Below are 15,357 nucleotides of genomic sequence, written 5' to 3'. Positions count from 1 at the left end.
AAGCCCTGGGAAGGAACTCCTCACTGAGACTCGCCTTGTGAGGGGCTCGGAAGAGGCTGCTTCTCAGAAAAACGCTTGTATACTTGACCATCGTCCAAGGACAGTCACTCCATGGATCCTGGCGAGACTGATTCTGGTATAGACCTGTGCAGGAAGGACCCTCGGAGAGCATATATTCCAACTTCCTTGCTTCACATCAGAGGAAACTGAGGCCCAGAGACGGGGAAAGACTGGCTCCACGTAGGTGGCAGGAGAGGGATTTAAACCCTGCCTGACCTTGACGCCTGTGTTAGTGTCCTCCAAGAAGCAGACACCAAGACAGGAGTAGACGTGCAGAAGAGATGTAATGGGGGAAGAACCTGCAAAGGATCAAAGTGAGGAGCAGGACGAGGCGGGCAGACCGAGAAGCTGTTCTCATTACTGGGAAGGGATGGGGAAAGGAAGGAAGACTGGCCAAGAAGAATCTCGGACACAGTGCAGTTCTAAGAACATTTGGCCAGATCAGTAGGGAATCCCTGGGCTAAAGTTGACCATTGGAGGAGTCTCCCAGCCCACAAGAATAGACCTACACTGTCACCCCCACGTGCTCAGTCCTGACTAAAAGCAGCTCAAGTGAAGCATGACCTTAGCACAGATGTGGTGGATCCACAGGGTTGGCCTCTGAAGCTGTTGGTTGGTCAGCTCTGCTCCCCACAGCAAGATCTGAAGGAAACTTGAACAGTGCACTCCTGTGGCCCCCACTGTCCACTGTGTTCTGAGGGGAAGGGCAATCTGTTTCAAGACAGCAGTAGGCATTGAGCTGGAAATGGAAAACCTTAAGTAAATCATCACAGGGACTGTTCACCAAGTACCTTTTCATGCATCACCACTGTGTTAGGCCCTTCAAATATGTGATTCCATTTAATCCTCACAGCAACACGATGCAGTAGATATTATTATGAGCCCCGTTTTATAGAGGAGGAAAATGAGGTTCATGGAAGCCTTCAAGTCACCCTGCTGAGACCTGTGCAGTTAAGGCTGTTGAGTGGCTGTTCTAACCACATGGTGGCCTGGAGTTGGTCAATACTCTTATCTTAGATGCTGGTGACAGAAAACCAAACTCAAACTGCCTTAATCATTGGCTCACATGAACTGAAAAATCCAGGGTGGTGGCTTCAGGCATGGCTGGATCCAGGGACTCAAATGAGGACCTGAACTCTTTCCATCTCTTGGCTCTACTTTCCCAACTGTTGACTGCATTCACAGGCAGGCTTTTTCTTGCCATGGCCCTCTACATCTCCAGAGTTCTATCTCCTAACCACTACTCTCCTAGCAGAAAGGAGCATCTCCTTCCCAGAGATTTCTAACATAAATCCAATAATTGAGTCTCATTGGCTCTGCTTGCATCATGGGGCAATCTGTGAACCACTCACAGTGGCTGGAACAGTGTCATATACTGAGTGGCCAAGCCACCAGGGTCAGGTGCCCATTCCTGGAGTCCTTGAGGTGGGGGAGGGTAGGAGAGATCAGCCTTAGCCACATGGACTGGGGTTAAAGAAATGTGTGTGTAGGGGGGATTCCTTGGAAAATTGGGGTACTGGAACCAGAAGAAGGGGAGATAGAGTCTGGGAAGACTGGGACATGGATGTTGGGGATAGGTGGTCCTGGTGAGGAGGGTGGAGGAGCCCATGGATTGGGCTTCCCCATGGCGAGTTGGGCAGACATCCTGCAAGCTTGACCCTCTCTCCCCTTCTAGCGTCTACTGGGACTATGCCATGACCATCCGCCTGGAGGAGATTGTCTACCTGCATTGCCACCAGCAAGGTAGGGACTGAGGGTGAGCATGGGGCTGGGGTGTGTTCCTCCTGGACCCCCTGCCTGCCCCACCCACTTATTACCTGTGCAACCTCAGACAAGTGACTTCACCTCTCTGAGCCTCAGTTTCCCCATCTGTAAAATGGAAATCATAACAGCGTCTGTTCATGGGGTTGCTGTGAGGATCAAATGGCATTTGTTAAGGGCTCAGCATTAAACCCATGTATCAGGCACAGTTCTCACTATTCACATGCTTGTTATCTAATCGTTGCAACAACCCAGTGGTAGGGGCTCCATCATTCCCATTTTAGAGGTGAGGAAGCAGCGTGGCACATTGATATACTTCCTAAGCTCCCCAGTCTGGTCTCAAACCCAGGCCTTTGTCCCTCCAAAGTCAGTGTTCTGAAAATCAAAGATTTATAGCTAGAGTTCTCCTTTATAGCTCAAGGAAGGTATATTCTGAACAAGCAGAGGGCCATCTTGCTTTATTAAGAAAGGAATCTGTACATCACCAAGACACAAAACACAGTGATTTAAATTATTTAATGAGACAGACGTGGGTTCAGATCCAGGTCCTGCCACTCACCAGCTGTGTGACCTTGGGCAAGTTACATAACCTCTCTGAGCCTCAGTTTTATCATATGCAAAATAGGCAGTAATAGATATGCCTCATAGTGCTCTTTTGAATATTACAATAAGACAGTGCCTTTAACGTGCTATGCATGTATACAGTAAATGCTTAATACATGCTAGCAAGAGTCAATTACTAAAATAAATGAGTACATAAATAAATTTAAAAAAAAAAAGAGTCAATTGCTGCCCTAAAAATGGGTCTGTCTGAAAGCCTCCATACAAAAATAGGTCAGGTCAATTTGTAGAGTGTGTTTGAGGGGCATAGGGTGTTTGGGGGTACCTTTTTCCTTTGGTGGGTGAATGCAGGGAGGCCAAGCACCTTCTTCTTGACCTTGTCCTGTAGTTCCCCAGTTGATGACCTTGGTGGGTGGGATGAGGGGGACTCAGAGGAGGTGACAGCTGCCCCTGAGCTTCTGCCCAGACCTTTCCCAGAGCCTTAGAGCAGGACCGCTGGGTCTGGCTGGGCATGCCTGGGCGGGGGCCCATCACCATGTCTCATAGTGACTTCCTGCTGGGTCTCCTCTGGCCGGGTCGCGGTGGCAGTGGACAGCGGTGGGACAGTGGTGTTGGTCAGCCAGGACGGGATCCAGAGGCCGCCCTTCCGCTTCCCCAAGGGAGGTCACCTCCTGCAGTTCCTCTCGTGCCTGGAGAATGGGCTCCTCCCTCACGGGCAGCTGGACCCGCCACTCTGGTCTCAGCGGGGGAAGGTGAGTGATCGTGGGAGCCCCAGGGAGGCTGGGGTAGGGGTAAGCCATGGGGAGTGGCTGGCTGTTCTTGCCCATGGGCCCTTATGTGGCTGCATAGGCTCTTGCATGCCCCGCAGAGACCCTCGGGCTGTGCAGGTTGTGGAGACAGGTGAGTCCCAGGGACCACGCACTGGGATTTGTTCTTTCAGGGCAAAGTATTTCCCAAACTGCGCAAGCGAAGCCCTCAGGGTTCGTCCGAGTCCACGTCTTCAGACAAGGAAGATGAGGAGGCCACGGATTACGTGTTCAGGATCATCTACCCTGGCATGCAGTCCGAATTCGGTAAGCTGCCCTGGCCCTGGGCCCAGGGATCCACCTGTTAGCTGGTCCTGAAGTTGACTTCAGCCATGTGGAACTAGAGGACAAGAGATGTGGATTCTGGGGCCAGCAGGGGGACCTGGAATCAGGAAGTTGGGGTCTTGGCAGCCTTGATTTTCCCCAAATGAAAACAAATAAGCACTCTCTACTTAGCTAATAAAGATGTCCATGGGCACAAGGTGGCATGGGGTAGCAGCAGTGATATGGGCTCTGGAATCCTGGTTGCACTTGGGCAAGTCACTTCACCCCTCTGTGCCTTGGTTTCCTCATCTGTAAAATGGGGACCTATTCATAGCACCTATTTCATGGGACTCTTGCGAGGATCAAATGAGATAAAGCACTTGGCACAGAAAGAACATTCACATGCTATTATGTTGTTATTATTATTTTACTTCAATGTATTGTTGTAAGGATTCAATGAGATAATAAGCTGGTCAATGTAATGCCCATAGAATGAGGCCTCGCATACAGTAGGCCCTCAATAAATGGTTGTCAAGACAGCAGAGGGGGGGAATTTCCTGGTGGTCCAGTGGTTAGGACTCTGCATTTTCACTGCTGAGGGCGCAGGTTCAATCCCTAGTCGGGGAACTAAGATCAAGCAAGCCGCGCAGCGCGGCCATAAATAAACAAACAAACAAATAAATAAATAAAAGCCAGCAGAGGGGAAGGGAAGCCCTGGGCACTGGCACACAAGATTAAAACATGTGTCCTACAGTTTGCATGGTGACTGCCATGAAGTAGATGCTTAGTGAATGGGAACTGTTGCTATGAAGATCTTCATTACCAGAGGGCTGTGGTGACGATGAAATGAATTAATATTTGAAAAGTTCTCAGAAGGAGGCCTGACATTTGTTAAGCACTGTGTGGATGTCTGTTAAACAAATCAATAATAAGTTATAGGCTCTTTCTATAAACCTTATTTTAAATATTTAACCCTCTGCAGCCCTGTTCCCATTTGATGGATAATGGCTCTGAGATTCCCTTTGCTTAAGTGACCACGCTGGGCAGTGAGAGGCTCTTTTGAAAGCAGACACCCTCCCTGGCTAGGTTGGACTAATCGTGCCAGGCTGCTTAACGCTCCAGTTCACGTCCACTGCTGTCGGAGCTGGGACGTGGGCAGGCTTGGTGGTAAGGTCTTATGTTGCTTGGGTTAGCCTGTGTTTTCACGTGTATTCAGTTAGGAGCAAAGCCTCATGTTCCTGTGTCTTTAAGAGCCATGGAGCGTCCTGACGTGTATTGCCATATCCGTTCCTGCCCAGGATCAGGGGCTGAAGCCATCCTAGCCTCTCTGCGGTACTATGGCTCACATGGCGCACGCCCCCGCCCCCCTCCGCCCCCCACAGAGAGCTGATTTATCAGAGAGGCCAGTGCCCTGTGGCTGCCTTCCCAGGCAGCTCTCTCCACAGGGCCTCATCCAACAAACAATTTGTAGGCTCTTGCTGGGAGCCAGGCTGGGTGCTGAATGTCTTACTTATTTGGGGAATATCCACGTTAGCCTGTTGTGGCCCTGCACGTGCCAGGGCAACAGATGCTAGCTGCACCCACCCACACCCTCTGTGCAGGCAGCTCCACTGCCAGCTGCCAGCCTTAGTGTCTCCAGCCACCAGGGTTCCTTCTGCCCTGGTGGGTGGGTGGGGTGGATTACAATCAGTGCCTCCCTGGAGCAGCCCTCAGCCAGTGTCCGGTAGGAGCTGGTGTATAAATGCCCCAGCTTCCTCACCCCTCAGGTGAGAACACTCTGAAATGTGTGTTCTGCACATGTCCTAGAGGTCCCCCACGAGATCAAGCGCCAGGTGCCCATGATGGTAACTGATGCAGTGACCAGCTTGTTACCCTCTTCGCCCTTCCCCTCCTGTGTCCTTTCACTTGTCCCCTACCTGTGCTTCTTGGGAACATCTCCCAACTTGCACTTGAATCCTTGTCTGCCTTCAAGGAAACCCCAACCAAGACAGTGTATTTAGAACAGGGCTTCTCAATCTTAGCACCACTGACATTTCGGCTGGAGTAATTCTTTGTGGTTGGGGGCTGTCCTGTGCACTGTAGGGTGTTGAGCAGCATGCCTGGTCTCCACTCACTAGGTGCCAAGTAGTAAATCTGCCCCCACCGCCAGCACCACGTTGTGACAACCAGAAATGTCTCCAGACACTGCTAAGTGTCCTCTGGGGGCCAAATTGCCCCCGGATGAGAACTGCTGGTTTAGAGAAAAGAACACATTACTACTTTCAAGTCTGCCACTGCAGTGTGGCCAAGTGACTGGCCCTCTCCAGGCCTCATTTCCTCATCTGTAGAACTGGGATAACAGCAGTCCCCACCCGGGATCATATTCTTAGAAGTCAGCTCAATGATACATCACACACCTAATATGGCAGATGCCCTGTGAGCAACGGTGGGTCTCATGTACTAAGTGACACTGTGTGCTGAGCCCACTTCTGTGCTCTCTCCATGTCTTAATTCACTTAATCCTCACCACAGCCCTCCAAGGCAGGTACCACTGTCATCACCATCCCCCCTTGTTCAAAGGAGGAAACTGAGGCACAGAAAGGTTAAAAAACTGGTCCAGGATTGCCCAGCTAATCCTTGGCATGGCTGGCATTTGAACCCACATGGTCTGGCTCCAGAGCTTGTGCTTCTTACATCCACTCCATGAAGATTGTTTTGATGGGAGGGTAGGGGAGGGCATTGTGGTTTCACTCCCTTCATCCTCAAGGTCAGGTTCAGCCCACATGGAAATGGTGACCCCCATGCTTGGTTGATTTTCTCAGGACCCTGAGCGTCACAGAGTTTACAAAACAGTCATGTTATGATTTTCATCTGTAAGGTCTGTAAAGTTCTTTCTGAGGAAGTGCCTAAATCTGAAATCAGCAAACCCCTTCTTGTGGGCCAAATTCAGCCCACTGCTTGTTTTTGTAAATAAAGTTTTATTGGAACATGGCCACACCCATCCATTTACATATGGTCTGTGGCTGCTTGAAAAGCCACAGCCGCAGAGTTGACTAGTTGGGGCAGAGACCACATGGCCCACAAAGCCAAAAATATTTACTGGCTGGCCTTTTGCAGAAAAAGTATACAGAGGCCTGCCTTAAATGATAAGAGAAGAGTTTTCCCCTGTGGGAGGAAAGATGTGGCCACAGATGGTTCTAAACTCCCTTTCTGTGTCTTCTCACCCCTGTCTCCACCACCTGGTTCTGTGCCTGCTTCTTGTGCACAGAGGAGGCAAAGACAAGTTCTCAAGCATTTAGGTGGGTTCACAGTCAGAGAAGGGCATTTCCAGACCCCTCTGTCGCCAAGACAGTCTCTGTACTGTCTGGTATGGGAGGTGTGAGCCGCATATGGTCCTGAGCACTTGAAATGGGGCTAGTCCAAATTGTAAGTGTACGATGCACACTGGATTTTGAAGATTTTGTACCAAGAAAAAGAATGTAAAATATCTCATTAATTATTTTATATTGATTCTGTGTGAAAATGATAACATTTGGTGGGACTTCCCTGGCGGTCCAGTGGTTAAGACTCTGCACTTCCACTGCAGGGGGTGCGAGTTCGATCCCTGGTCAACAATGGTCGGGGAACTAAGATCCCACGTGCCACGCCATGCGGCCAAAAAAAAAAAAAAGATAACATTTGGAGTTTATTGGGTTAAACAGCACATATTGCTGATTGATTTCATCTGTTTCTTCTTACCCTTTTAGTGTGGCTACTAGGAAATTTTAAATTATGCTTGTACCTCACATTGGATTTGTATTGGACAGCACCTGCCCAGTGCAGGGTTTCTCAGCCTTGGCACTGTTGACATTTTGGGCTGAATAACTGTTTGTGGGTGGAGGAGGGAAGAGTCTTATATATTATATAGGATGTTGAGCAGCATCCGTACCCACTAGATGCTAGTAACATCTAGCTAACTCCCAAGTCACGGACAGAATGTCTCCAGACATCACCAAGTGTCCCTTGGGAGGCCAACATCACCCCAGTTGAGAACCGCTGGTCTAGGGCAAGGATGGCTTGGGGAGACAACAGCCAGTAGGAAAACAGCTGAGAGAGTATGAATAGGATCTCGGGGTCTGATCCTCTAGGTTGGAATCCCGGCTCCACCACTTATTAGCTGAGTAGTCTTGGGCATGCTGCTTGAACTCTCTGTGCCTCAGTCTTCTAATCTGTAAAAGGGGATAATGATAGGACTTGAGCTCGGGAAGTGACAGCTCTTCTTAGTGGGAAGAGAAGGGGGGACTTTAGTCAAAAAGGTGAGGCTTTGAGTAAGTTGTTACCATTCTGAGCCTCACTTTTCTCTTCTGCAAAATAGGAAAAAAAAAATGCATCCCTTACAGGGTCGTTAGGGATAAGGCAATCCCCTGCATATAGTAGGGGATGTGCACCCAGCACAGAGTAGGCACTTTATAGGTAACAGCATTCTTTCTTCCTCTGATCAAACACAATCCATGGGAACTAAGTGGAACAGGACAGGGGAAGGTTTCAAGCCCCAGGGAATTGGTTCTTCTCGCCTGTTCCTTCCATTTCACCAGGGCTTTTTATTTTGCCTCTTAAGTTGCTTCCAGTGCTGTGGGTGGCACTTCCCCTGTCTCCGTGGGCCCTGCCTGGATGGTGGTTCCTGCGGGACGGTCCGTGTTAGTGGTGGCCAGGGGCAGTCGGTGGGCGCAGACCAAGTGGGACACCACCCTCCCCACATCAAGCCAGAAGCCGCAGCCCCCCAGTAATGTCTGGGCTCTCCCCACCCCTGGGGCTGGGTGCCAGCCACCTCTGCCATGTTGTCATTTGAGTCTTGGTCCCGGGGGAGGTGGAGGCAGGAGAAATATTGATGCCCTCACACTGTCCTACCTCCGTGCTGCAGGACGCAGCTTGGAGTGTTGCGGGTTCTGTAGCAGAGGGATCCATTGATGATGTCTGCAGGGTGTGAGAGGCTGGGGGTGGAGGCATGCTTGCCACATCTGCGTGAAACTGATCAGTGCTTCCCTGAGATTGGCTGAGAACTGGGACTTTTTCTAGAACATTTTACAGGGGCCTACTGGTCTTTCTTGTCCAGCTCATTGGTGAGTCTATGGGGAGGAGTAGGGCAACAAGCCACTTTTGGTGGCCTCAAGAACCTCATTCTGTAGGCAGCTTTCTATTCTGTCAGTGGGTGGGGGCAGACGCTGTCAGCTACGGATCTGTGGCGACTAGGGGGGCCAGATCCACAGCTCCCCCTCTCCTTAGAGCCCAAGGGAAGAGGCCAGGTATTACCAGTCATCCTTGAGGAGGCATGGCTCATGGGGCAAATGAGTACCCCTCTTAATTTCCTAAAGCAGGGTTTGGCAGACTATGGCCCACGAGCCAAATCCAGTCTCATTCTGTATAGCTCATGAACTAAGAATGGTGTTTACATTTTTTAAAATCGAAAAAAAATCAAAAGAAGAATAATATTTTGTGACATGTGAAAATGATATGAAATTCACATTATAGTGTCCACAAAGGAAGTTTTATTAGAACATACCCGTGCTCATTTGTTTGCCTTTTGTTTTTGGCTGCTTTTGCATTACAGCAGCAGAGTCAAGTGGTTATGATAGTGGCTTGCAAACCCTAATATATTTTCTACCTGGCCCTTTACAGAAAATATTTACCAAGCCCTGTCCTAGAGAAAACAACTTTTTTGCACCAAGAGGCCAGGAAATTAACTGTAGAAATTCTAATGCCTGGGTCACCGGTGTGTTTGTTCTGCAGCATTGCAGATGCTGAGGTTTCCATGGACCTGGGAAAGAAGACAGTAAGGGAAACTATAAGTGCTATATCCTTGGGAGCAATTGATCAGGAACCACCAGTGTCCAAGAGTTAGGAGATCATTTGTGCCCTCTTGGTTCTCAAATGTGGCTGCTACTTCAAAACTCTTTTTGAAGCACGGACTCAAGGGCTGTATCTCCAGGATCCAGCCTGCATATAGTAGGACCTACTTTAATTCAGTAGGTCAGGGGTGGGATACAGGCATATGGCTTTTCAACATGCCCCCTCAACATGATTCTGGGGGGTTGCCAACCTATTTGAGGCTCTCTTGGTAGAGCAGCTACAGGCCCAGGACCATGGACAGTGCAGGCACCCTCATCAGTGGGGACTCCACTGGGTCCCCTTGCTGTTGGGTGGCCTGCCTCACCTGTTGAGTCAGGCTTCCTTACATCTCACCACCAGGAGCTCCCCATGAGACCTACCTCTGGGGACTCGAGGCCATCAGCCTTCCCCAGACGTCCCCAGCAGGCTCCCCTTCCTTCCTGCCAGCCTCCTATGAGGACAACTGAATGACAACATGGTGAGGCTTGGCCTCCTGCTCGGGGATTGGGCCTGTTTCCTTGGCTCTGATCTCTTTCTGTCTGTTCTCCTTCTGTCTCTTCAGCTTTCATCGGCTCTGCCCATCTGCTGGGGGCCCAAAATCTTGGTGGTGGCTTTCATTGGCTCGGATGGGCTCAAGGACCTGGTTTGGGGTCGCTGTCTCCTGCTGTGACATTCAGAGTCTTTCCCTATCCCTGTGCTGGTCTAGGGGTGAGCTGCTTGCTTTGGGGTGAGGTTTCTGTGACCCACATAGGCTTTTAACCATGGCTCTTCCTCTGCCCCTTCTACCCACCACAGTCCCCCAGGACCTGATGGATGTCTCCGTGAGCAACCTGCCATCCCTATGGCAACCCAGCCCACGGAAATCTTCCTGTTCACAGAGTGGCTCGGCTGATGGTGGCTCAACCAATGGCTGCAACCATGAGAGGTATGAGGGGCTTGGACTGTGGTTGGAGGGAACGGAAGGATTTACCAGAGATTTGCAGATGCCCATTTCTTGCCTTGCCTTGTATTCAGAGGAGTGAACATAGGCTATAGAATCGTCCATGTCTGGGTTAAATCCTAGCCATGTGAAGTCTAGCTGTTGGAGCTTCCTTACATATATCGGTCAGCATAAACAAGATTATGACGCTGTAACAAACAATCCTGAAATCTCAGTGGCTTATTACAATAAAGGATTGTCCATCGTGCATATTCATGCTGTGTGTCTATCCTGGGTCAGCTGGGGGCTCTGGTTTCTCCACATTAAAGTGCCCAGCAGATGGAGCCACCACCATCTTGAACATTGCGAATCACGGTGACTGAGAGAAATGGAGCTCTGGATGGGGTTTAACCAGTGGTTAAATGCTCCAGCCCGAGTGCAGCACTTACATTTTCACTCACACCTCATTGGCCCCACCAACAAGGGACCAGGAAGTGTGTCCTACCACACTCCTGGAAGGCAGAAGCTGGAAATATTACTTAATGACAACCAAACATGCCTCAGTTTGCTCTTCCAACAAGTGGGGATACTAATGCTTACGTCATGTAGCTGTTGTAAGGACAAATCACATACTGGTTTGAAGTGGCCAGCACGTGTACCTGGCACATGGTGATGTTCAATAAATGACGCTTTTTAATTTATTGCATAAAGTTAAATCCCCAGATCACCTCTCTCCTTGCCCACAGGGCTTTGTCTCCTTGGAACTACGCAGCCCATTCCTGAGACTGGTCATGTTTCCCATTGACCCCGCCTGGCCTGGCCTGGGAGAATGGAATTCTTTTTTCCTTGCTGGGCCTCTGTCCCAGTGGGCGGTCCAGTCTTCAGTCATGGGCGTGTAAATGGGGGCCAGCATCAGATAAAGCCATATACTTACTTCCTGGCCTTCAGGGTGTGGTCTCCGCGCCAGCAGTACCATCACCCGAGCAGATTCTCTGTCCTTCACGCCAGACCTACTGAAGCTGATTCTGCATTTAACAAGGTCCCAAGATCGCGTGTGTACTTTTAAGCTCGAGAAGCACTGAAACGACCAGAGATGCTCACATTTTCATAGGCATCAGAATCACTTTGGGCATCACGTACTGCTTCCTGGACGACTTACTGGAGATCGTGACTGAGTAGGTCTGTGCAGGACCTAGGAATCCACATGCTGGAGAAACCCCAAGTGATTCTGTGATGATGGTGCATATGGACAATTGACAAATGCTGCTCTAACCTAGTACCTCTCATAGTATCTGCTTCCACGTCTGTAATGATAGGGAACTCACCACCTTGCAGACGGCCAAGGCCACTGTGGGGCAGCTGTCAGTGTGGTGCTGTCCTTATGTAACCCGAGGAAGCCAAGCCTCACCAGCCTGAGGGCACAAAGAGGGTGACTTTAATGTTTAATGCCTCCACGTGCATAACTGGAGGACTTCAGCCATGCCTCCTTCCCAGTCTCGCTAGGTTTTTAACGGGTGTAATATTCCTCCACTCTGTTTTCTCCAAGAATGCACAATGCTACCTTCAGCAGTCCTGTTTTCTCCATCAATTCTGAGGCCTTCTTTTAGGCAGAACAGTCCCCCCCCCACCCCTGCAAATTCCCATGCAAGGAGAAGCTCTGAGGCATTACCGCCTTTGCAGTCAGCCAGAGGCCGAATCGCAGTCTGGCTCCACTTTGGTTCAGCGGGTCACTTTAGAAGTCGGACATGTGGCTGTATATGTATGGCTGATTCATTTTGTTGTGCAGTGGAGGCTAACGCAACATTGAAAAGCAACCATACTCCAATCAAAAAATAAAAAGATGTCAAAACACTTTCTGCTGGTGAAAGAAACCCACTTCAAACTGGTGCAAATGAAAATCTCTTGATAGAACTGAGACATCCAGAGGTATGGTGGCTTCAGGCATGGCTGGATCGAGATGCTCCATAGAGGGATGTCTGTTTCTTTGGCTCTTGGCTCTGCTTGTGTCTATGATGGTTTCATTCTCAAGCTGGCCCTTCCTGTGCAGTAGTAAAAACGGATCCCAGCAGCTGCTGCCCTATATCCCACTGGCTTAGGAACTCAAGCAGAGAAAAGAGTGTCTGTTTTCTAGTAGTTCCAACAAAAGTTCCAGGGCTGATTTTCATTGGCCCAGGTTGGATCATGTGACACCCCCCGCCCCCGACCCAATAACTGTGACTCCAAGCTGAGTCATGTACTGGGTAGAATCAGCTCTACCCAAACCGTAGGGACAGAGTTGGGGAGGAGCTAACTCCCAAGCTGATAGCGGAAGAAGGGGCAGTGATGCTGTGTAGATAGAAACAGTAACACCCCCAGTCTACTTGACTGGCTGGTTGTAATCTGCTCCCTAGAGATAACGAGTTATGCTCCTCTCCAGCAAACCTGGGCTATGTGTGGATCTGTACTAAGTGTGTTCCTTTCCCTTCCTTCCTTCCTACAGGGCTCCCTTAAAGCTTCTCTGTGACAATATGAAGTACCAGATTCTTTCCAGAGCCTTCTATGGATGTGCGTATTGGCCTTATTTGCCATTGTGGTCTCCAGGGAGCATTTATTCAGTGCCTACTGCATGCCATCAATATCAGGGGAAGGAGCCTGACTCCTAGTTCCTAGGTGTCTAGTTTTGGTGAAGTTACATTAACCTTTCTTAGCCTCAATTTCCTCATTTACAGATTGGGCATAAAATGTCTCCCTTGGTCCTAAGGGGAGGCAGTGAACACTTGCTGGAAGGGGTTTGGTTTAATCACCATTGCATCTCCAGTGCCCACCTTAGAGGGTTTGTTTTCAGGATTGAATGGAAAGCGTGTATAAAGCCCCTAGCACCTGGCATTGCATGCAGTCGGTGCTCAGTAAGTGTCAGTCCCCTTCTCCTATAGGCAGAAGCAGAAGAGTAAGATGGCCTGATCCCTTCCCCAAAACTTAAAAACTAAATTCATAATACAGGCGCTCTGATTATTTCCAATTAACAGATGAGGAAACTGAGGCACAGAGAGGCAAAGCGACTTGCCCAAGGTTACACAGCTAATAAGCGACAGAGCTGGGACTCAAACCCAGGCCTGCCTGGTGGCAAAGCCTCTGTTTTTTCCACTCTGCTATTTTGATTCTTAGCAGGTTTTATTTCCCCTGTCTCACAGCCTAGATGGGGAAGATAAAATGTGTGTATTTTCAGGGATTCTAGGAAAGTGTTAGTATATCCTGCTTGGGCCTGCGAAAAAACAGTGCAGGTCGTATCGGCCTGGAGAAACAGGGAAAGCATGAGCTCCCCAAGATCAAGGTTTTTGCCTGTTCTGTTACTAACCATCCCTAGTGCCTAACGCAGGGCCTGGTGTGAAGAAGGCATTGGGTGAGTATTTATGGAACCACAATGGAAGAGCTTCCTGGTAGAAGGGTTGGGGGTTGAGATGGGTCTTGATGTCATCACATGGTGTGGCTCCTCCCTGATGATGGTTGAGAGCCCAGGTTCTGGAGCCAGACAGTCTGCATTCAAATCCCAGCTCAACACCTAGCAACGTGACCTGGGCAAGAGATGCACGCAGACTGTGCCTCAGTTTCCCCACCTATAAGATGGGCGCAGTAAGAGTGCCTGCTTCACAGGGTTGTAGTGAGAATCAACTAAGTTACGTAAGCTCTGGGAACAGCTCCCTGGAACAGAGTGTGCTATATAAATGTTAGCTATCATATCATCCTCATCGTAATCATCATGATTACCCCTGTTGTTGGTAGGGGTGAGTCCTCAGGCTCCAGATGGTCCAGGGTCCTCTCTGGGACTCGAGGATGAGTTGGGGGTCAGTAGCCAGAAGGAACGGGCATGGTCAAAGCGCACATAGGCCAGCACCGGCTGAGTGCTTCCTGTGGACCCGGCACCCAGGGTGGAGCAAATGAAGGGGGGCAAGTTGGTGGGAATTGCTCGAAGGGCCAGGGCCATCTTTGAAAGCAAACCAGTGCCCTCAGCATCTCCCCAGCTACTGATTGGCCAGGGCCTTCTTTATCCCGCTGCAGTTTGAATGAGTCATCCCCTCTCTCCCATTCTCTTTCTCTTGGTATGGATTGGAGGCACCCCTGGGCACAGCAAGCCCGTGGAGTCACTGGCCTCTTCCTGCCTCCAGCCTGTGAATTAAATGCCTTGGTTTCCAGCAGAGGAGGTGCTGGGGCTGAGAAAGGTGACATGACTTCCCCAGGGTCACAGGGCTGTTAAGCAGTTAAGCCAGCAAGTGACTTTGCCTCTCCGAGCCTCACCTTCCTTATCTGGAAAAGGAGGATGATGACAGTTTGCTGGTCATGAGGGTTCAATCAGATTGCGGGTAGGACAGTACTTTGGAGACTCCGTGAGACAAGGCAGGGGGTGTTGGATGGTGGACAATGACACTTTTCCTTCCTCCCCGTTAGGGCTTGCCTACTGCAGACACCTGTCCACTGTGAGGACCCACCTGTCAGCCCTGGTCAATCACATGATCGTGTCTCCGGACTTGCCCTGCGATGCTGGACACGGGCTGACGGCCGAGATCTGGGAGCAGTACCTGCAGGACAGCACAGTAAGGCTTGGCCTGGCTCGGCCTGCCGTGGGGCAGAGACTTTGCGGGGACAGAGACTATGGGGGGACTTCTTATCATCTGAGGAATAGACCCACCTGCGTGGGGACTCAGGTGTTGTGACATCCTTGGGTTCTCCATACACAAATTGAAGGTCCCCTCCTCGAGAGTTCCAACACCCACAGCCTGCTTCTGCCCATTGGGATGAGGATCAGGGAGGGTGGAAAATACATATGTTTGCCTGGAAGGAGTAAAGAATGAGTCAGCCAGTAAGCATTTATTAAGCATCAGCTGTATGCTTGGTCCTGTATGATGTGCTGTGACTTCCCGGCCAGAAGAATTTACAGTCCAGTTGGCTACTTAGAATGATGAGAGTAGCTAAGTTAGAGGGAGGCAGCTGGACCAAGGAAACCCCACCACTACATGAAACCCTTTTCTCTCATCTTTGTCTTAGGGCTCGAGAATTCTACCATTAGCTATTTCACCTGGAGATAGATTTCTAAGATTTTCTTATTAGAGTACAAATATTCCTGGAAGGGAAATGTTTATTTGTGAAAAGAGTTTCATGGAGAAATAA

At 49.9% G+C, this 15,357-nt stretch overlaps 1 protein-coding gene across 4 annotated transcripts in view; it reads left to right on the top strand.

Moving 5' to 3' along the window:
• The window catches only part of SGSM1 (small G protein signaling modulator 1), a 78,188-nt gene that overhangs the window by 36,042 nt on the left and 26,789 nt on the right, over positions 1-15,357 (top strand). For 3 of the 4 annotated variants that reach the window (XM_049697810.1, XM_049697809.1, XM_049697812.1), the window contains 6 exons: positions 1,736-1,803; positions 2,929-3,134; positions 3,323-3,455; positions 10,092-10,221; positions 12,695-12,759; positions 14,638-14,783. In XM_049697810.1, coding sequence (XP_049553767.1) covers positions 1,736-1,803; positions 2,929-3,134; positions 3,323-3,455; positions 10,092-10,221; positions 12,695-12,759; positions 14,638-14,783 — 748 coding nt within the window. The remainder of the gene's footprint in view (positions 1-1,735; positions 1,804-2,928; positions 3,135-3,322; positions 3,456-10,091; positions 10,222-12,694; positions 12,760-14,637; positions 14,784-15,357) is intronic. The other variant, XM_049697811.1, reaches the window with a different exon arrangement.

This window comes from Orcinus orca, chromosome 15 (assembly GCF_937001465.1).
Source record: "Orcinus orca chromosome 15, mOrcOrc1.1, whole genome shotgun sequence".
Lineage (NCBI taxonomy): Eukaryota > Metazoa > Chordata > Mammalia > Artiodactyla > Delphinidae > Orcinus > Orcinus orca.
This window is presented reverse-complemented; position numbering and strand designations above follow the sequence as displayed.